At 37.5% G+C, this 21,725-nt stretch overlaps 1 protein-coding gene, 1 long non-coding RNA gene and 1 other non-coding gene across 9 annotated transcripts in view; 1 reads left to right on the top strand and 2 right to left on the bottom strand.

The window, feature by feature from the left end:
- SYT1 (synaptotagmin 1) overlaps positions 1 to 21,725 on the bottom strand; it is a 535,022-nt gene that overhangs the window by 85,261 nt on the left and 428,036 nt on the right. For all 4 annotated transcript variants that reach the window (XM_038558525.1, XM_038558523.1, XM_038558526.1 and 1 more), the window contains one exon: positions 10,969 to 11,086. In XM_038558525.1, coding sequence (XP_038414453.1) covers positions 10,969 to 11,086 — 118 coding nt within the window. The remainder of the gene's footprint in view (positions 1 to 10,968; positions 11,087 to 21,725) is intronic.
- LOC102155931 overlaps positions 1 to 21,725 on the top strand; it is a 304,818-nt gene that overhangs the window by 94,367 nt on the left and 188,726 nt on the right. The window lies entirely within an intron of this gene.
- Positions 11,609 to 11,681, bottom strand: TRNAR-CCU. Its single transcript has one exon. It is a non-coding gene; the product is annotated as a tRNA-Arg (tRNA).

Here is a 21,725-nt window from a genome sequence, read left to right as displayed (position 1 = left end):
AAGTTGGGTCATTAGCAATGTAGAAAGGCAACCAGCAGCTATGGTCTCTAGACTTCTTTTGTAAGGATTTAGTCTATAGAGCAGTGAACAAGTAAGATGATGAATCATTGCCTGATCTATTCATGCTGGGCAAAAGATGTGACTAGTGGACCATTTTTGTCTTCTTCACTGGAAAATGTCTTTATGTCTGTCATTGAGGAATAACTGTAGTGATGTGTACATTCCTGGGTCACTCTTCCTTTATCCCCTGGAAATAGTCTGTTTCATTTTGTGTGTGTGTGTGTGTGTGTGTGTGTGTGTGTGTGTGTGTTTTCTACTGGAGAAATGAGGGAATGAGGAAGAAAAATGTGAAAATGATAGCTAAGAATTTCAACACTTACATTTTGTTCTGATTTTATTGCTTAGCTATTTCTATTATATGGCAACTATGTAATGCCAAGAGAATTTCATTAAGTGAAAACACATAAGTCAGATCAATTAGAAGACGAAGACAAAATAACCAGTTAGATTGACAGAATTTGCAAGTTCATAACTGGTTGTTGAACATTGTTGGAGAACATCGAGGTCTGTTCCCCTAATATGAGTGCTAGAGCCTCTGAGAAGGCAAATGTAAGTAGAGACCATCTCTGCTCTCCAAGTAGCTCATGGTACAACAGATGGCAAAACTGTAGAGGTTGGGGGGAAGGGAATAGAATGATAAATTTATAGTGGAGATCAGGAACACAGGATTAAGGGATGATGTACAAACAGTATATTGTAGCCACTTTTACTTCCAAAAGAATCAAGTACAATTTTTTTTAACGATTGTTTTTGAGATTTATTTCTTTGAGCATAGTTGTCACTGTTTAAGACTAGATAGTATTTTCCATTTTTTGCCATCTGTTGTAGGCATAAAGGGAATCTGGTAGCCTCATAAAAGAGAAAAATGGTATAAATATTTGCTATATATTTTTCATAACCTTATTAGAAAAATACTATCAGATATGGATAATGAAATCCTTGAGGCTCACCAAACGTAATTTAAAAAACAGGAATATTTTGGGGCTTTAATCCTGGCAACACAATTACCTATTGAAAATCTAACCTTCCTGGGGCACCTGGGTGGCTCAGTGGTTGAGCATCTGCCTTTGGCTCAGGTCATGATCCCGGGGTCTGGGGATCGAGTACTCCATCAGAGTCCCTGCAGGGAGCCTGCTTCTCCCTCTGCCTGTGTCCCTGCTTTATCTCTGTGTCTCTCATGAATAAATAAATAATTTTTTTTTATAAAAAAGAAAATATAACCTTCCTTATTCCTTTCTTGTATAGTTAATGTAGAGTAGAGAATAGAATGACCAATTCAAGGATGCAAATATAGTCATTCTGGGTTGGATTACTGAGATATGCAGCTGTGGGATCTTTTTCTGATGGTTACTCATGGAAACACATGGGATCCTATAAGACAATAACACCAAATAAAGATTTAGAGATGTCCCTTCTTAAGCCTATCACTCAAAGCAGGTTTATACATTTATCTCAATGTATTCCATATCCTAGAGTAACAGGTTTTGAATACCCAGCTGCAAAGAAAATTTGACAAAGAATTTTTGAGTAGAAAGCTGCCTTTGAGATCATTCTGAATGGCCCGCCTTTTATGTGTTCTCTTTCAAACATCAAGGTCCCTTGCTAATTCTAGTATTGTGGGATGTGAAAACAGGTAGGTATTACCCTAGCTCTACCTGTCATGATTTTCAGACTTTAATCATATGTCTGCTCAGCTTTCCTTTCCCAGACTACAAAGTCCCAGTCTTTTAAGCCTGTCCTCACATATAGCCCCTTCATCCCTCTGTTTTAACAACTTCCCCTGTCAATTGGTCATCTAACACCATCCATATTTTTCCTAAGGTGGGCAGCCATAACTACATGTATTCCACACATGGGTGAACTTTAGTCTGTGACAACGGGCATTTTTTCCCCTCTTGTATTTATAATAATTCCATGACAACGCCAAGCCTGTTTGGTTGTAGCTGTGTACTAGGTGAATGTCTTCAGTGGATGGTTCTATGTAACTTTTTTCTTGTTTTATTATTGACCCTATTATTTTCTACTAATTTGATTTTTTCCCCTTTCTTTTCACTGTATTTTTTTCTAAGCTTGCCAATACTGAAGCTCATCTAACATACTTTGGCTTACTCAGCCTAGCAAGATCTTTTTATTTATCCTCTGATCTTAGATTTCAATGACTGGAAGCATTTCTGTTACCTTCAAAATTGAGAGTTTCAAGGTGACTGGTAAAAATGTCTTAGTACAAACCTCTTTGGAACTGACTATTTCTACTTTTCCATCTGTTGATTTTTCAGCTGAGCTCTATCTTCCTAGTAAGCTGTCAATTGCAATTCTAATTTCATCAAAGTTACTTAAATTTGATTTTTGACTTCTAGAACTCCGTAGCACTTGACAAAGGGGTAATAAGATTTTGTATTATAAAATCATATTGCCCCATTCTCCCAGCAATATTACACAGTGTCTTCCAGAATCAACCCTTGATAAAATTGAGCCATAGGTAAAATTTTTTAGTCTTTCTCTACTACCTAATAGGCACTCAAATCCCATAGACTTGGATTTTCTTCCATAATGTGTAACATCTTTACACCTCTACCAGTGATGTAGTTGAAACTACACTGTTTTGTATCTCATCTTCTTTAGTGTGCAAAGACTCAATTACTAAAATAACATACCAATCTGTATACAAGAAGGAAATAGAGATGGTCCTTCTAGCCCAGAAATCTGTTAATATTTGTTGACCATTCTTAGGTACTCATTGATCCTGTCTTTGCTGTCCAAGTAACTAAAAACTAGTTAAAAAGTCAACCAACTAATTTATATTAGTGGCTTCCATGATGGAATTTTAGTTTGGATTTCAAGGAATTATGGAATTGAGTAGAATTTTTGACTATGCTCAAAGTGTAGCATGTAGTCAGCCATCTGTTCTCCAGGTTGAACCTGGTGAGAAAGGATAAGGACTTAGAAGTCATGTTTTATTCATGGAGTCTGAAGACTGCTTGGGTTGACATCCTAACTCTGCCAAAATTAATTCTGTAACCTTGGGAAAGTTATTTACCTCTTCAGTTCCATTAATAAAGTAACATTAAAAATAATATTTACCTCCTAGCATTGTAATGGGGATTAAATCAGTTAACATATATAAAGTGTTTGGAACAGTGGCTCACATTGTGTGATGTAAATGTCTGCTGTTATTTTTACTTGTGTACCCAAGGATGGGCACAATGCCTGGTAGAGAGTGGGTATTCAAATGATGTTTGTTAAATGATTGGAGATGTACCTGCTGGCTAAAGGACTGACTTAGGCATTTTTGTGTTAACTGTTCTATACTAATATGTTTCAGCCTATCTCTCATTTCTGGATTTCAAATCTAGCCCACACTCTACATCTGCTCTTCTCCTTTTATCAAAACCACTGTTAATTCTTCAGACATAGCATTTCTGTCCATTTTTTGGAACTGTGTTTGGGTCTCAACTTGCATTAAGCTTTGATATAACCCTTTGTAATAACTCAATTTCTGTAATGGTCCAGTTTAAAGATATGTAATTCTTTTTTCTTAGATCAATTTGTTCACATATTAGGGATTCAGATTATTTTATCAATATTATAACTAAGCATTTTGAAGTGTCATGGAATTTTATATTGTAACATTCAAGCCTAAAGTTAGGGTGAAACTTTTGACATCACAGCCAACTTATTATGCATATTCCTGTCCTGTTAGCTCAAGATGCTAGTTTATTTGCATATAATTGCTTGACCCTGATATCATGGCCAATTAATTTGTATATCCCTATCTAATTGGCTCAAATAAGTTTTTGCTACTTTATATTTGTTGGCTCAGGTCCCAGCCTAGTGTCTTTTAGCTCAAATCACTTGAGTTCAGAGTGGTTTATCTTTGTCATGCTTTCAGCATGGATGGAAAGGACAGATAAGGGTGGCGGTCATGAATGTATAAAGGAACAATCTACTGCTTTTGTCTTTCAGTAGAACAGACTGAAGAAGACAATAATTTAGACATGTGGACAAGGTATTTCTCAAGAAAGAGGATACTGGGCTGATAAAATAAATAGAACTTCTTATTTAAGGAAATTCCATTATATAAGGCAAAGTATCTATTTTACCTCACTGACCAGGAAAAAAATTCTAACTTGGACTTTGGCTGGCCTGGACCTCAGCTAAAGTTATGTAACATTTAAGCCTCTACTTAAGAGTTTTCTTCTAAAGTTTTTTTCTTGTGATAGAGTTGACCTATAACATTTATAAGTTTAAGGTATACTACATGTTGATTTGATACATTTATATACTGCAGTATGATTTCCTGCCTGGCTTCCGCTAATACTCTATATGCTTTCAATAAAGTGTTATTTTCAAATTTAAGGTGCATGAGAATAACATGGAGGACTTTAAAAACACAATTTCCAGGTTCCCACCCCCTTTATATTCAGTTATAGCTTGGTCTGAGGTAGTCCCTGAAATCCTAAATGTTAACATTTACAATGGGGTGATTCTTATGTAGGTAGGATATCATCTCTTCATGTGATGTGATACTCTACCTACCTACCTACCTATGCCTGAAAGAATGACCTACCTCTGTTCATTCCTGGTTTCTATGTGGAATCAAGTGGTTCCCTGAGGTTGGGTGAGTTGCTTTTTCCTGGGTGATTTCAAACTCTATTTCTAGAACACTAGAAATGAGAAGACATACCTATTTAAAAATTGTATCTTAACAGTGTGTATGTATGAACGTATGGAGGGCTGGGTGGGGTAGGCAGGGTAAATCTTACTGGCTTAGGTCTTAGTTGCCTCAACCACATCCTAGCAGTCTGCTACATGGGGATGGTGACTCCTCTACCACCACAAGTCCCCTTTCTTCCTTATCTCCGTTGAGTATTGTGGCCATTTATGAATTATCATTGCCTTTTCCCTTGGGGGGACATAGATGCTTTAGGGGGAATCTCTCCTACAGCCCTGACCCTTTGCTTCACACAGTGTAAATTCCATAGTGATAAGACAGGACTGGGGGTGACCAGAAGGAAACTAGGGGTGGGGCTTGGGGTGGAAAGTAAAAGGGAGAAAGATGATGAGCGCTTTCAACTACATTTCCTCCAGCCATCCCTTAGGATGTTTCTGACCTGATGCCATCTCATAGCCACCTCTCTCGCTCCTTGACTTTCAGGAGACTGTTGGAATAGGTGTTTATGAGACTTTAGTTCTGCATCTGTATTTTTCCAACACCTTTTTATTGACATGCTCAATGTGCTTTTGTTGTTTTCTTTACAATTTAGGCAAATACAGCCCATATCAAAGAGGCAGGATTGACAGACTTCTTAACTCTTGTCTATTTGCCATGGTTTCTGGCTGTACAAACCACTCAGAAAATTTTCAAGAGGACTATGAGTCAGCTGCAGGGAAAGAGGGAAATGGAATGGTCTTTGAGACATTCTGCATTGGGAATAAGAATCTGGGCTTTGGTCCCAGGTATACCATCTACAAGCTGCTGACTTTGAAGGTCAGTGAAGTCAAAAGCAATTGCCAGTATTGAACAGCTCCTATGTGTCAGACATGGAGCAAGACGATCTATGTACATTATCTCATGCCTCTAAGCTCCAATTTTCTGAGAATATTACGTTCAGAAAGTACCTCAGAGGTCTATCATGAAAACCACATGTAAAAAACAAATTAGGAAAAGATTTCTATGCTAGAAAGTGTTCTATAACAGTGTTATAATTACATAAGTGTTAACCTAAATCTGAAAAATAAATTTTTTTTGAGAAGTTTCAATGTAATTGAAATTTAAAAGCCTCTATTCCCTTCCATTTTGCTGATTCAGAATTTTGGTCTTCTCCAAACAGCTATATCCTTAGAATACCAAAAAATTTTTGATTTGTGATAGAAAGCCCAAATGAACTTAGTCTTGAACTTTCTCATTTAAGCCGTATTTACAAATCTTTAAATTTCTGGTATGACAATCCCCCTCCAAACACACACACATGCACACTCACATGCATACACAGAAAACGAACAAAAACAAAAAGTGAGAAAAGTAATTGTTGTAACATCAACAGAAACAAGAGGCTCAGTTAGGAGCAAGGTATTTACTCCATGAGAGTAACTTGAGAGTCTGCACAGGTGTAGATTTGAATCTTAAAAAATACATAGCTCAAAAATAGAAGACCTACAACCTCACACCTTTGAGAATCTTCAACTATTCTAATGCCTTAGATCTCTTAGACTTCTATGCTGCAGACTGAATGCTAACATCCCCCGAAAATTCCCATGTTGACACCAAATCCCCGATGTGATGGTGTTTGGAGGTGGGACCTTTGGGGAGTGATTTTGTTATGAAGGTGAAGCCTTCATGAATAGGATTAGTGCCCTTATAAAAGAGTTCCCAGAAAGCTGCCTTCTTCTGCCATGTGAAGACCCAAAAATAAGATAGCCACCTATAAACCAGGAAGCAGTTTCTCACCTAACACTGAACCTGCTGGTGCCTTGATCTTGGACTATAAGAAATAAGTTTCCATTGAAGACACTCGGCTTATGAAATTGTTATAGCAGCCTAACTGGACTAATACAGTGTTCATAGTCTTCCCCAGTTTTCACAAAAAATACAACATTTATTTGAAGAGAAATTTACTCTAAGCACACAGATGTATGTATAAGAGGCTGTGAAGATACTGGGAAGTCGTTACTAGGCAGAAGGCTTGATTTTTCTTTTTCCTTTCCTCCAAGTATGGGGCAAAAAACCTGACTTGTGGGCAGTCTGGGTGGCTCAGTGGTTGAGCATCTGCCCTCAGCCCAGGGTGTGATCCTGGGGACCTGGGATCGAGTCCCACATCGGGCTCCCTGCATGGAGCCTGCTTCTCCCTCTGTCTATGTCACTGCCTCTCTCTCTGTGTCTCTCATGAATAAATAAATAAAATCTTTAAAAAAAAAAAACCTGACTTGTTTTCTACTCTACCAATTTACTCCTGAAGGACAGTCTTGAAATCTGCAGGATTCAAGATTTTAATACAAATAGAAACTTCAGAAACTCTAGCTGTTGCTCACAAATACTTGAGAATTGGAATATTAAGCATGTAAGTGCAAAGGTCTACTGTAGACATGCGAATGGACCAGTCAGGTTTGTCCTATAAGAAGGGTTGGAATTTGCATGATTTACTATTTGGGTAGATGATAGAAGCAAAATCTTTATGCAATGCATTTTAAATTTACATAGTAGAAAAGAAACCCTGCAGTAGAGTAGTAAGAAAAATTATTTAACATTTTTCTTTTTTTCCCCAATATTTCTTGTTTAGTTCATTACCCTGTCTTAATTCACTGTTTGATCTGTGTAAAACATAGGACTGCTAATCTCATTTTGCCTTAATTGACCAGCCAATCCTATTAAACTTTTCTTTTATCCTAGTCAAGTAATTGATTAAACTGTTCATTGGTTGCTTTCATATTTTGCATATTTAGCCAACGATTTCATAAAGTCACTAATAGAAATAATTACAAGAATATTTAGTGGGCACTTAGGTGTGCCAACTTCTGTACATTGTTTCTCACAGCACCTTTATAAAAAAAAATCCTATTACTCCCACTTTATACATAATGCAACTACAGCTCAGAAGTCTAAATAACTTGCTCAATGTCAAATTGCCAGTAGTGGTAGAGTGGGAATCAAACCCTAGTAAAACAGCCCACTTTGGTTCTAAGTAACTAGCCATTTCTGGCAACTGTTGTTAAACATTTGAATTACCTGGGATGATCTCATTATATAATTTTGGTCTCCTCGGATATAGGTCAAATTACTTTGAGATAGACCATCCAAGTGCTTAAAGTTATTTTAACGGTAAGTAGGTTAGACAGATTTGAAATGCAAGACTTGTTTTTCCAGGCCATAGCTCCTTTGTAAATAATTCATTATTCATTCAGCAGCTATGTTCAGTGCTACCAGTCACTGAGGGCATTGTGAGAGATATAAATACAGAGCAGAGTCTAGTGAGAGAGAAGGGTGATGTTTGAAGGGTGTAAACAAACTGCTGTTGGCATTTAAAAAAGGGAAAGATGTATTCTATCAGGATGGATCAGAAAAGACTTCAAAAAGCTCTGCTTTTTCCATAGCACTCATCTCCTGGCATGCTAGATGCTAATTTATTGGTTCCCCGTCTCCCCAAATTAAAATGTAAGCTACACAAGGGTAAGGTTTTAAGTCGTTTTGTCCACTGATATAAATCTAATTCCAAGAACAATGCCTAACACAAAGTAGGGAGACACTATTTGTTCAACAAATGGAGAATATAAGACGTCAGCTTGGCCTAAAAATGGATAGTATTTAGGCATTGTTTGAAGGAAGAGTTCCAGGTGAAGGAAATTATTTAAGCAAATAATGGAGGCAGCAAATTATACAGTCTGAAGAACTATGTGCTAATTTGATTAAAATATAAAAATATAGTGGGAGATAGTCTGGAGGGATCTATGATAGGTAGACCTGAATGATTGACTTAATTTCACAGGCAAATGGATCCCTTGAGATTGGGAGTTTTGAAATATCCTTAAAATCATTCCAGGTAATTGCAGTGTAGGGGTAGATGCAGGGTGTACAGATCCCAAATCTAATATAATCTTAGACCCTGGCAAAACAGCCACTTTGATTCAAATAACTAGCCATTTTAGCAAATGTAGTTTGACATTTGAAAATAAAAGGAACATAAAGAAGGAAAAAATCCATAGGAAATGATGAATACTAAATTAGATATGACCTTTGGCCTTGCCCCTTTCATGTCACAGTGTTAGCAGAGTGGGTGGTAGGAGTCCTCCCCCTGTAACCCCACCCCCAATAACCTGCCTACATGTGGAAGTGATTACAAGCTACATTACATATATTCCGCTAGACCCAGATTTCCATAACGAAATCTCAGAAATGCCTGTAGCCACCCAGTTGCTGATAAACAAGAAGAGATGAATGATGGCTGTGAAGTCAGAGACTCAGACTGTGACTGACAAATTGTGACTGAAATACCAGGGATCATGGGAACTCATTTCTAGGACCTTGGAAGAAGACAAAACAAATGAGGGCCCCTGATGTTTCATTGGCTTCATGGTTAAGCTGCCTCTGGAACTCTGTTAAGGGAATACGATGAATTGGAAGGAAGATTAGGGGTACTGGACGCAGGCGATGAGGTGGTGGTTGGTGTGGGAGCTGGGAAAGGAGCGCAAGAGGCAGGATACGAAGACACCATGTAGAATGGGATTTGGCCATTGAACCAAAGGAAAGAGAGGTCAGAGTTGTCTGAAGTCGTACCTCAGGTACTAAGTAGTATCTGGGAGTGAACTGTTCTTAAAGTTGAGACTTTCTCCGGACAGTAAATGCTTTTTTGTTTTAGATTTGAATACCCTACATTTATTAGATTACTGACACTCAAATGATCACAGCTTTGGCCAGTGAAAGTACCTTTGGGGTGGCTTCCAAGTCTTTTGACATGACCCTTGTATTCTTTGGTAGCTTCCCTGCTTTCTGGTTAGATGAGCTGTTCTAGGCCTGTATACTTCCTGCTATTTCTCCAATAAGTACCAGGTTCTTTCAGTGAGAAAGCGTATTTTCAAGCCATATCTGGTGCTAGAGATGCTGGTTGCCCTTGGATCAGTCTTTGTTTCTAGGCCTTGTTAGTGGACAGAATCAAAAAAGGTGTATGTGTATACACATATACATTTATATCTGCATATATTTTGCATCTTAGGCACATTAAATTTTTTTCCCTTACATTTCTAGAGGAAACTGCTCATTGCTTTAAATTTGCTCTGTTATTCTTTAAGCAGTGAAAGCAGTAGGTTTTTATTTTTTTATTTATTTTTATTTATTTATTTTTATTTTTATTTATTTATTTATTTATTTATTTATTTTTTTAAAGCAGTAGGTTTTTAAATGGGGTCTTTGTGACATGAATTAGTGTAGCTTTCCCAGGCAACTTATTTATAAAGAGAAATAAACTTCAATACCAGAATTTGGTTGACAAATTAGTAGTTCAGTAAGTGGAAACTCAGCTTTAACACTTTTGAGCTGTTATGCTCTAGAATATAAAATGACCCATGCTGCATTAGGATGACCTTTTGAAGTTTGCAATATTTTTATTAGAGAAAGCACTGAATAACCAGTAATATTGGTTCTAATTTACAGCCACAAACAATGACAACTGTAGTCTATTTATGATGACCTTGTGGCATATAAGGAAAACTTCTTATGCTTTAATAATTTACTATATAATTAAAATATAATTATACAGAAGAGAAAATTTTTAAAAATTCCTATTCAGCTGGGGAAATCCTTCAGTTGACTTAGCTTTTGAGCAAGAGAACACTTTAAAAAAAAAAAAACAAGTTTAGATTATATAGAACTTTAAATCTGAAAGTCTCCTCCATCTCCAACATAAACTGTAGAAATAAATGTGTTACTTTGGGGATCCATCCTCAAATAGATTTTGTTTACTTATATTTTAAATGCTGCATCTTTAATAAAACAGTATTACTAAAAACTATGTTAGACTATCACAATCCTAATAAATAAGTCTTAGTTAAAATACCATTTTCCTGTCATGGGTAAATTTTGGTTAAAAAAACAAAACACCTCACAAAAAAAACCCAATGATCATAGGCATTGCCTTTTACAGGAGAAGAAAAAAAAAGTCCAGCTTTCAATGCTGTAGAACTAATTATTGATACTCTGGCTGTGAAATGGGAAAATAAATTTCATCTTTTATGCCAATTCCAATAAATTGAGAGTGGCTTCTGGAGCACTGTGTTGGGATGGGTTCTGAGACCACTTCTAGTTCTCCATGGGAAGGGAGCTGTGCTCAATAAGGAGTGGGGAGTCGCAGCATGTGTGCTATGCATTTGATATCCATGATAAAACAACATTTAGAAAAGCCCAGTACACATCAGTCTTACCAGATAAGCCACCCACGTCCATCTTCTTCAGGTTCTTTGCCTCCAGAATGACAACAGTCAGCTTGCCAGCAGTTGGGACATAGCGAAGGGAGAAGCAAATATCGCCCAATTTCTCTTGCTGTGAAAACCAGTAAGAGACCATAAGTAACTTTTTGAACAAAGGTAAATATCGTTTGTACACATTCATGGCAAATTCCTCAGGAGGAGGATTAGGACAATTAGAGTGTGAAAACTCTTAGGTTCATTGGCATTTACCCAGTGGTCTTTCATTCACTGCGGTATGAAGAGTGATTGTAACCCATTCCAGTTTTAAATAGCTCATCTATACTTTATCATTCATCAAAATATATCCATAATTCAACAGTTCAGGAAATGAGACTGAGATGACTTTTTTAGAAACTCTACTCTGAATAGCACTGCAATGCTCTTGGCAAAATTTCATGACTTTATTAAATAGTTTTGAAAAGAGCCTAACACTCCTTTAGTAGAATCAACCTACCTAAATTTTTGTCATTTTACATTTCAGATAGGATTATATCTAATAATTTATATTTAGATTTTTGGAGAAAGGATTGGTATATGTGTTAGACTGAATTTTTTTCAAGATTTAGCTCTTCCATTTATTTTTAAGTAAACATTACACCCAACATGGGGCTTGAACTCACAACCCTGAGATCAGGAGTCTCACGCTCTGCCGACTGAGCCAGGCGGGTGCCCCTGGACTGAATTGTTAATGAGAAATTCCAAATTCCTAGTAGCCAAAAGGCAGCAAGTAAAAGTTTTTCAGTCTTACTCATTTCAAGTGAGATCCAACTTTTCCCCCTTATTCTAATATTTGTACAAATCTAAGCAGCATGTTGGAAAATTGAAATAAACAGTAATATAGTGCATCTCCTAGCCCCTCCTGTTGTTTCATGGTCATCCTGATCCAAGAAACATTCACAATCCTATATCTCTGGCATTTCTGAACATTTCATTCAGGGTTTAAAAAAATGATATAGAGAACTTTGACTTTTTTCCAGAAAGAAATATGGGTTCTTATGCCATAAATGTCTTACTTAATAAATTAAGAACCATGATATTGTTCAACATGAGAATTCTTGAATTCACATTTATAAGCATGAGAGTGGGCGGGAGGCTGAAGGTATCTAGATTGCTTTCTGATACAAGGAATTAGGTATATGGCAAACTAATGTTTATTTCTTAGAATGTGCTCCCCCTACCCCCCATAAAAAAGTGAATTCTGATTCCAAAGATGATGGTTATGTCAGACTTCTGCAGATAGGCTCAACATAAGAATAAGGTGCAGAAGGCCTTCTCATGTTACGTTCTTATTAGAACTATATCTAATAACCTCATGTATATGTTAAATCAGCCCGTGTCCCCAGTGTGGAAATAATCGCCTAGATATAATCTAACAATTTAAGGAAATATAATTTCTTTTACTGGGTATTCATTATATCCATCTGTAAAAAAGGAAAGGGTATGGGGCACCTGGGTGGTGTGGTGGGTTAAGTATCTGACTCTGGATTACAGGCTCAGGTTGTGATCTCAGGGTCATGAGGTGGAGCCCAAGCAGGGCTCCACACTCAGCGGGGAGTCCCCTTGGCACTCCCTCTCCCCCTCCTCTTCTGTCTCTCCCCTGCCCTGTGTGCTGTGTGATGTTCTTGCTCTCTCAAAGAAATAAATCTTTAAAAAAAAAAAAAAAAGAGGAAAGGGTATCCGCTCTGTTCTGATTTTTCTATAGCTGAGAAGTTACCATTCTGTGTGTGGTTGGGGGTGGGGAGAGGGTCAGGGAGAGGGATAGATTTTCTGCCTAAGTAATGCTTTATTGAAAATATCACCATGTGTGTTTATAACCCCAGTTCTTTGATTCTTTGAGTCCTCCCAGCACCTTACCCATATATCTATTATGTCACTGAAGACTCCTGTTTTTGTTTTATTGTGCACACGTCTGAATTTTCCCACATGACTGCAAACTCCTTGAAACTGGTCCTTGGCTGAATTACCACTTTACCATGCATTTCAAAAAGTAAATGGAATTATGAATACTATCCCTGGTTTGATTTATCTAGGTCCTCTCTCCCTTCCATTAGTGTAGATAATAGTTACTTAATGGGCTAAATTCCCCCAAAGTGCCTACTTACTCCCTAGGAATTTACACATGAGGAGAATCTAGTAGAGTGCATTCTTTTTCATGGTCTTTGAAAATACAGAATGGGAATAAATATCACAAATTAATACAAAGTGTGGACAAATTCATCTGAACCTTATAAATTTAAATGAACAAAATTGCAATTCAAAAACACTCACTAGGAGGAGGGTTCTTTTTGCAGGATTCTATCTTTTTGCCACAATACCCTCCCTGGGAAACTCACTCTGTTGCAGAACCAGGTTACTCGAACCATTCTAGTTAGGTAGGCATTTTAGACACGACTGTTCTCTTTTAAATGGCCTCTCTCTATAGCCCACAGTTTAAATCTATGATTAATGGCATCTCAGCACCATTTTCAGATTTACACTTAACTCCTTAATTTAGGAACCTGAATGTATAAAATTTCACATGCCTATAAAATTGTACCTGGTATGCTAAAATAAACATGTATTTTTATACTAATCCATTGAAGTTACTTTGCAGCGTTTGAAAATCTTAGTACTTCTGTATCTATAAGCCATTTGAAAGCTAATCACTATTCTGGAATTTGTGTTCTTTGTGGCATCAAGCAGGTAAACAGAAACTCATTCTCTAGAAAAAGGCAAAGAAAGTATTCAGCTCATATGAACCTTTGTCCTATGAGTTATATTTTTTGAGTTGTAAGGATCTAAGGTAGAAATATATATTTCATTTTTCTAATTCTTTAAAAAACAGCTTTAATGATATTATAAAACAAAATTTCAGAATTTGGACAACCACATGCTGGTTTGACTCTTGATTAATTGGGTTTAGGACATTTCCGAATATGATTGCGATGTGTTTTTCATATGTTGTGGATGAGGTGGGAACCTGAAATTCTCGTGAAGCAAACAGAGCAAGGATGTGCGTCATGGGGAGGCTCTGAAACCACCCTCCTAGGTCCATGTCTGGCCGAGATGCACTGTGCCGACGACCCCTTCTGAAAATGTGTTCTCCTTGGCCACAGCTGAAACAAGCCTTGGGTCTGAGGCTTACATCATAAGTGCGTGTTGTTACTTCAGAATCTTAGATTGAGATGCTCATACTGGTATGAGGTGTGGGAAAACAAGTAGTTTCTTTCCTTCTAATAAGTCTTTCACTGAACTTCTGTGATTGGATGAATATGTGCTTCTCTTCTTGAGTCTTGTTCTAACATCTGAAGGTTTTACTCTCTTGTAACTTGCACAGAAGGACTGGAATGATCTGAGAGCTTTATGGACAGTTTCACATCAGCCTCTCAGTTCATAGTTTTCACATGTCCATTTGCAAGAAAGATGGTTGGGTAGCAATATACTCCTTTCATAGCAAGCCCTTTTATGTGTATCACTTTAAAGTTCGAGAAACCAAGATTTTCAATATTTTTTTTTTTAAAAGCTTTCTTTAGTGGGGTTGTGGTGATGGGAAACTGAAGTGGTCCTTGGAAAACTTACGTAGAAAGATGATCCCCAAATCTACATCTCGGGATCCATACTTCTCGACAACTCCATCTTGTTTTCTCTACAACAGCCCAGTGAATTACGTACCGTCTTGCCCCTTTTATACATAAAGAGTCTAAGCCTCAGAGGTTACATACGATTACATAGGCATCTCATTGTGGGACTGAAGCAAGGTCCTTTGACTCAAAATAATGAGTTTTCTTTACTATCGGACTGCCATCTGGAATGACAAACTAATAGTCCAACTGAGCACCCATTCAGATATTTCACTCTCACTTTAAATTCATGTAACTGGTTGTTTAATCACCAAATCTTCCCCTTGCCTATTCTCCTCTCCAACATCCCTTTCTGTCAGGGAGACTAAGTAATCGGTTTCCAGTGACCAATGTTCCTTCTATTGTCCTTTAGTCCTTCAGTCCACAGATCTTGACATTTGTCAATGTCTCCCTAATTAGATTTTTAAATTTTACTTAATTTTTCCCTATCATCCTCATCAATATGACCTCTACCCTCATCACCTCTACCTCTGCTATGACTTCTGTCTCTTCTGTGATACTTGGCACTGTCACCGTCACTGCCACCACCTCCATCACTTCACTTCCACTTTGTTTGAGATCAAGCTCTAAACACATCTGTCATCTTTTTCCTGCAGCAGTCTGAGGAAGGATCTCATCAGTCATAGTCTCTCCAAAGTCCAGTGTAGACTGTATACTAATGCCAGGCTAATCTTTTGAAAGGTCCAGACCCATTTTTTCCTGACTTTTAAGAAGCTCTGTACTTTGTCTCTGCCCCAACTATCTAAAACTTCTTCTTCTACTTTACTGTGTGCTCAATCTTCAGGATATATTTTGAATCTGACCTCACCTCCCTACTTAAAGGCCCCTCACTCCACTACAGGCAGAGAGACCAACCCTCTTGATTTGCAAGAGACTATTGGCTTTAGCCCTAAAAGTCCTGTATACCCCGAGAAGCCTCAGACCCAGGTAAACTGTAATGATTCATAACCTTAAGCCTGGGTTCTCGTTTCTGGCTTAGACCTCTATAGTAGCCTCCTAATAGCCTTTCTGCTTCCACTCTTGCTCCTTTCTAGATTCTTTCTCACCCACTGGGAGAGTGATCCTTTTAAAATGGAAATCTGATCATGAGTTAGCCTTACTCAGAGCCCTTCCATGTCTTCCCATTTGACTTAGAATAATCTGTATTCCTTAAACAAAAAGATCTATGTGGTATGACCTCCACCTCATATTGTGCTCCTGATCTTCTTCTCAAGACGTGCTAGGCACACCTCTACCTCAGGGCCTTTGTTTTTGGTGTTCCTTCTGTCAGCGATATTCTTCCCCCAGATACCATCATGGATTGTCCCATTAGTTTGTATAGCTTTCTGCTTACATGTCACTTCTTTAGAGTTTTTATATGGCCATCGTATCTAAAGTCCTATCTGCTTCTAAACATACACACTACCTTTCCCTTTGCCCTGCTTCTTTTTCATCTGAGCACACGTTACTTAAAGTTCTATGATGTTTGTGTATGTTTTCCCCACTAGAATATCAGGCCTACAAGAGAAGAGAAGTGTTTTTTGTTTTTTCCTGATTGATTGTTATGTTCTAAGCTCTAGAATGGTGGCTGGCACAGAGTCAAGGTCCGTATATGCCTCTTGAATGAATAAATGTAGCTTGCCTTCTATCAAATACAGTGAGATTGGTCCCCACGTCATCCTCTATTGCTACAGGTGAAGTTCTTCAGGGAAGTACACACAGAGATTTGCAAGTGGGAAGTTTATTGTGTTGTGTCCTTTGGATCAAAACTTGTGGGCGAGTGCAGGAAGCAGAACTGCACAGATAGAAAAGTTGGGCTGTGATGTAGTCCTATCAGAGGTCTCAGCCAATCCTATGGGGAGCTCTGGAGCTAGGATAGCTCTTCAGATTAAGTACTGAATTCTTAAAAGGGGTGAAGTTTTTATGCTTCTGAATCCACCAGTCATTGGATGTGGGCTGTCTCCCACTTCTTGGGCTAGGGCTCTCTTCTCCTGAGGGTGATGTTGAGAAGAAGGAACCCAGTTATGGGCCACCAGCCATCAACACTCTTGGCAGCCAGTGGAATAAATACCTTGTTCATAAAGATGGTGCAAGATTGGTGTGTGGGGGGCACAGTTCACCAAAGCGATTACTGCATTTCTGAGTTCTGTTCCTTTTCACCGCCAAATTTTTGCATAGTCAGGAAATCCATCTGCAATTTCTTTAGTCCTTTCTGCCTAACAAAATTATCCCGACCTTTAAGCCTTAGTCCAAGTTTGTATCTTTAACAAAGTATTCCCTTACTATGCTAGTATTCCCTACTAACCTAAACTAGTAGGTTTCTGCTAGCAGTTGCTTTATAGCCAGCAGCATTGTGCCTAGAGATGGGGTTTTTTCCTATTTATTTCATATATGAGTTTCCCTCATCCTAAACTCCAGAGAAGCAGGGATTGTACTTCATAAGCTCTTATTATGTGCCTTCTTAAGTTGTATAAATAACCGTTGTTTTGAAATGAGCACCTCACCAACCGTTTGTTTGTAAACAGCATGGACACTACTGCTTTATCAACAGCATACACAGTTTAATCGAGTCATCTAATGAATATATTTGGAGCTCCTTCTTTGTACCTTATGCCATAGACATTGCCATGTTAGCCCTTTCATAAAACTAGAAGTGAAAACATTTCTGGAAATGTAGTTTTTATCAGATAATTTCAAAACCCTATAGAGTTGCAGCCGACAGATGAGTGCTTTTGCTCATGTGATTATCTCACGAAGGAGCCTTATTACTATTAGGAATTTCAGCTTTATGTATAATTTATTTTAGTCAATTGCCTTGATCACTAGGTGGAAACTGCCAGTTAGTGTGAGAAAGTTCCAACTGTGAGATTCAGAGAAATTAACCTGCTCTTTTAGAATATGGAGCTGACAATCAGAAAGAACCTTTGTTCTGAGCAGCTTGATAATTCTGTTATTTTTTTTAAAGCAGCCACTGAATAGAGTAGACACAAATTAATGATTTAATAGACAACTACAGCAATGCCTTTCCTTTTTGAAAAGCATTACATATAGATATTAGAACAGAGGTCATTGCCAACACATAAATAAAAAGCTTGATTTAAAATGAATATTTATTTGATGGCTTCTACAGCACCATCAATCATTTTACGTGTGAAAAGAGGGGCTCATTTTAGTGACCTTTGCAAATGGAGCTAAGTTCACGAGCTTGTTGGAAATGCTGTACTCTTGAATGAGTTTTAAAAGGTACCTGAATTGACTTAATGCTGTGACATTTTACAAGGACATATTCTATTTATGTTAATCTTAAGATTTTTCTATGTGTCAAATTGGTGAGTTTCTCCAAGTACAGGGTTTTTCTCTGAGGTTGGAAGTCTATTTAGAGGTGACAAATAAAAAATGGCAGTCCAAAAATCTCAAAATGAAAATTCGGATTATTTGCATATTCTTCATTTATAAAAATACGAGGACATTCTCCAGTTATAAAAGGGATAATGTCAAGTTTCTCATCTTAATAAGAATAGCTTTAAATATATCCTTTGGGTGGTAGTAGCTTTCAAATTCATTTTATTCCCATAACTGTACTCATACCACTAACCTATCTGCCAAATCAGTATTTACATCTAATGGCCTAGATGGTCACAGTATGAAATGTTGCTGTGGATATATTGAGGCTAAAAAGACCAAATCTGGCTTTGTGTACAAATATGCAGTGAATTGCTCAGGTGAATGAGACAGTGTATTTTGTCTTTGAATACTTTATGAGGATACTATATAACCTATTAACTCTGGATTCATTTAATTATTTCATTTCTTACTTAAAAAAATAGATTCTACCAAAGACTCTTCTAGTCCAATTTCCATGGATACTTAGATGAATAAGGGGACTTTACGAAGTTCTGATTGTAGTGGAGTGACAGATTTATATGGAGAATAATAATAATACATTGCAACTGTACCACAGAGGTGGCACCAATGCTATGGGAGCAAAGAGAAGGCTGGAACTTCCTAGGGTCTAGTAACAGAACTGAAGAGGGGAGGACTTTACTTGGAAATTTTTACCTCTGATAATCATCATCCATTTCTCTGACCACCCCAAATGCACATTCTTTGCAAAACTTAGGTATTTGCCATGCAAATGTAGTGTTAAAACAGGTGGTCTAGCTCTCCCCTTTCAGTCAAAGCTGTTATGTGAGGGGGAGCAGTGATAAATAAATGTCCTGGGGTAGCCAGTGTCTGAGCTGATATATGAAGGTCAACAGGAAGAGTCAGCATGAACCATGTAGAGGAGAGGGCAAAAAATGTTCTCGACACAAAGATGCACCTGCAAAGTCTTGTAACCACTTAAACCAGTCACTCTGCTGCAAGTGTAAAATTCATATAATTAAATATAGATACCTGCTTTATGATTTAGATCTTCAAAATTTTCTCTTAATACATTTATTGTCAATAGGAGATACACTTGTAGTCCTTTTAGAAATAACAAACATAGATATTCTGACATGATCAAAATAAGAATGATGAAAGTAGAAAGTCAAAATGCTTGTTAAAAGAAGTACAGAATGGTGAAAAGATCAGTAGACTGAGATGTGGGTATTTACTATTTGTTCATTCAACAGATATTTATTGGACATCTCCTATACAGACACTGGGACACAATAAAGCACACAAAAATCAATGGGCAAAATAAACATAGTAGATACAAGGCAAAGTGGTTCTAAGAGTGCCTGGCACATGTAATACCAAGCACTCACATACTGCATTTTCACAAAAATCCTATTTCAACGGCCTTCTTTTCTAGATAGTGCCACATCCCTCTGCTCCTTTTCAGAGCCAAACTTCTTGAGTGAATTGGTGGCCATCACTGTCCCTATTTATTCACGTTTCACTGATTTTGCCTCCATTTTATTGAAATAGCTGCTGCTAAGGTTTCAGATGACATCCATCTTGGTAAACCATAAATATTTTTTCAACCTGAAGTCTCAGCAGAAATTTGTTGACATCCCTCTCTTTCTTGGGTTCTGTAATACAATGCTTTCTTGATTTGTTTATCTGGCTCTCTGGCCACTCATCCTTGGTCTTGGTCTTTCTCAAGCTTTAGTCCCAAGCCACATCTTTTCTTCATAATCTAATAGAGGCTTGCCCTGGAGATCCTTGCGAGTTTGCTCACAGACTACCACAATAAAGCAAATATCACAATAAAGTGAATCAAGTGGACTTTTTGGTTTCTGGTGCGTAAGGAAGTTTATACCGTACAGCAGTCTATTAAGTGTACAGTAGCATTATGTCTAAAAAATGTAGATACCTTAATTCTCTGTTACCAAAAAATGCTAACCATCACCTGAGTGTTCAACAAATTGTACTCACTGATCACAGATCACCATAACAAATATAATGGAAAAGTTTGACGTATTGCAAGGATTACCAAAATGTGACTGGGACACAAAGTGAGCAATTGCTGTTGGAAAAATGGCACTGATAGACTTGCTTCACAAACCTTCAATTTGTAAAAAGCTCAGTAAAGTGCAATAAAACAAATATGCATGTATTATCCCTGTCTGTAGCTTTAATAACAAAGTAGATGTGATTGCCATGTGCCAAGTTGTATCTTCACTTTAGATATTTTGTCTGAGTTCCAGACTCATATCCAACTGTCTACTTGTCATTTCCACATTAAGAGTATTTCACACACATCTTTGATCCAAATTCCAAAAACTGAATTCATGATCTTTTTCACAAACCTGGTTCACTCTGTTTCAGTAATTGCTACCAGCCTCCAGCTAGTTGCTCAAGCCAGAAAACTGGGCATTACTCTTGACCACTAACTACTTTAGAGTTCATATTTTATCTATTAGAAGTCTCTCAAGTGGGTTCACTTGTTTTCATCCTTACCCACTAAATCTCATTTTCCAACATTAGAATATTCACCACTCAAATCCAATAATTGGTCACCTAGATTATTCCAGTGGTTTTAGCTGGTCTCCTTAAAATTTACTTCTGAAATACAGTGGACAGGTGGTTCTGTATCTTGTCTATCTAGGAATAAAGACCCCACATCTTTACCATCAGTTATAATATTCTTCAAGATTTGGCTCCTACTTACTCCTCCGCCTTCTCTCATGGCACTTGGCCCTGCTCTGTGCTCTAGCCACATCAGTCGTCTTCATAGGATCAAATATGTCATGTTAACTGCATACTCAGAACCATCACATAAACTGTTCCTTTTGCTTGGCACATTCTGTCCTCTCTCTCTTTTTTTAAAAAATATTTTAAAAATGTATTCATGAAAAAAAAATATATTCATGAGAGACACAGAGAGAGGCAGAGATATAGGTGGAGAGAGAAGCAGGGAGCCTGATGTGGGACTTGATCCCAGGACCCCGGGATCACAACTTGATCCCACAACCTCGTGATCACGACTTGAGCCAAAGGCAGATGCTCAACCACTGAGCCCCCCAGGTGTCCCGACATTCTGTTCTCTTTTTGTTCACCCTTTTGCTTGATTAACTTATACTCGTCTTTCAGACAGCACTTCAATGTTTATTTAGAGAAGTCTTCCCTGACTGATCAGATTACAAAAGTCCCTTTTTATATATTCTTTAATAGCCCTCCATGCTCTTCTTTGAAATATTGATTATATAATCATGTATTATAATCACGTACGGTACCTGCAATCATGAACAGCAATCACGTATTTGTGTGATTATTGCATTGCATCTCACTCCCATAAATTTGATCATTTTTGCATAGTGTCCTTTTATCTGTATGCATAGTGCTTAGCCCATAGTACATATTTATTGAGCCAAAGAATGAATAATGTTTACCGAATTCTTTACTCTGTCAGAGACTACTAGCTGTTTGTCAGAATTTACAAGTAGGATTAGTAATCCATTCCACTTTCTGTGGTTTGCAGAAAATGAGCAACACTTAATCTTACACTTAATTCAGTTTACCAAACACTTATATTTTCAATATGTCAGTCATGGTGCAATGTACTGGGGAAAAAAGGCTGACTAAAGCTTGCTCTTGCCCTTAAGAGACTTATTCTTTGCTAGGGAGAATAGACATAAAATAGAAGTTCAACATAAAATGGTAAGTGCCATTATAGAAACATAT

This window comes from Canis lupus, chromosome 15, assembly GCF_011100685.1.
Source record: "Canis lupus familiaris isolate Mischka breed German Shepherd chromosome 15, alternate assembly UU_Cfam_GSD_1.0, whole genome shotgun sequence".
Classification (NCBI taxonomy): domain Eukaryota; kingdom Metazoa; phylum Chordata; class Mammalia; order Carnivora; family Canidae; genus Canis; species Canis lupus.
The sequence above is the reverse complement of the archived record's forward strand: the minus strand, read 5'-3'. Positions and strand labels throughout refer to the sequence as shown.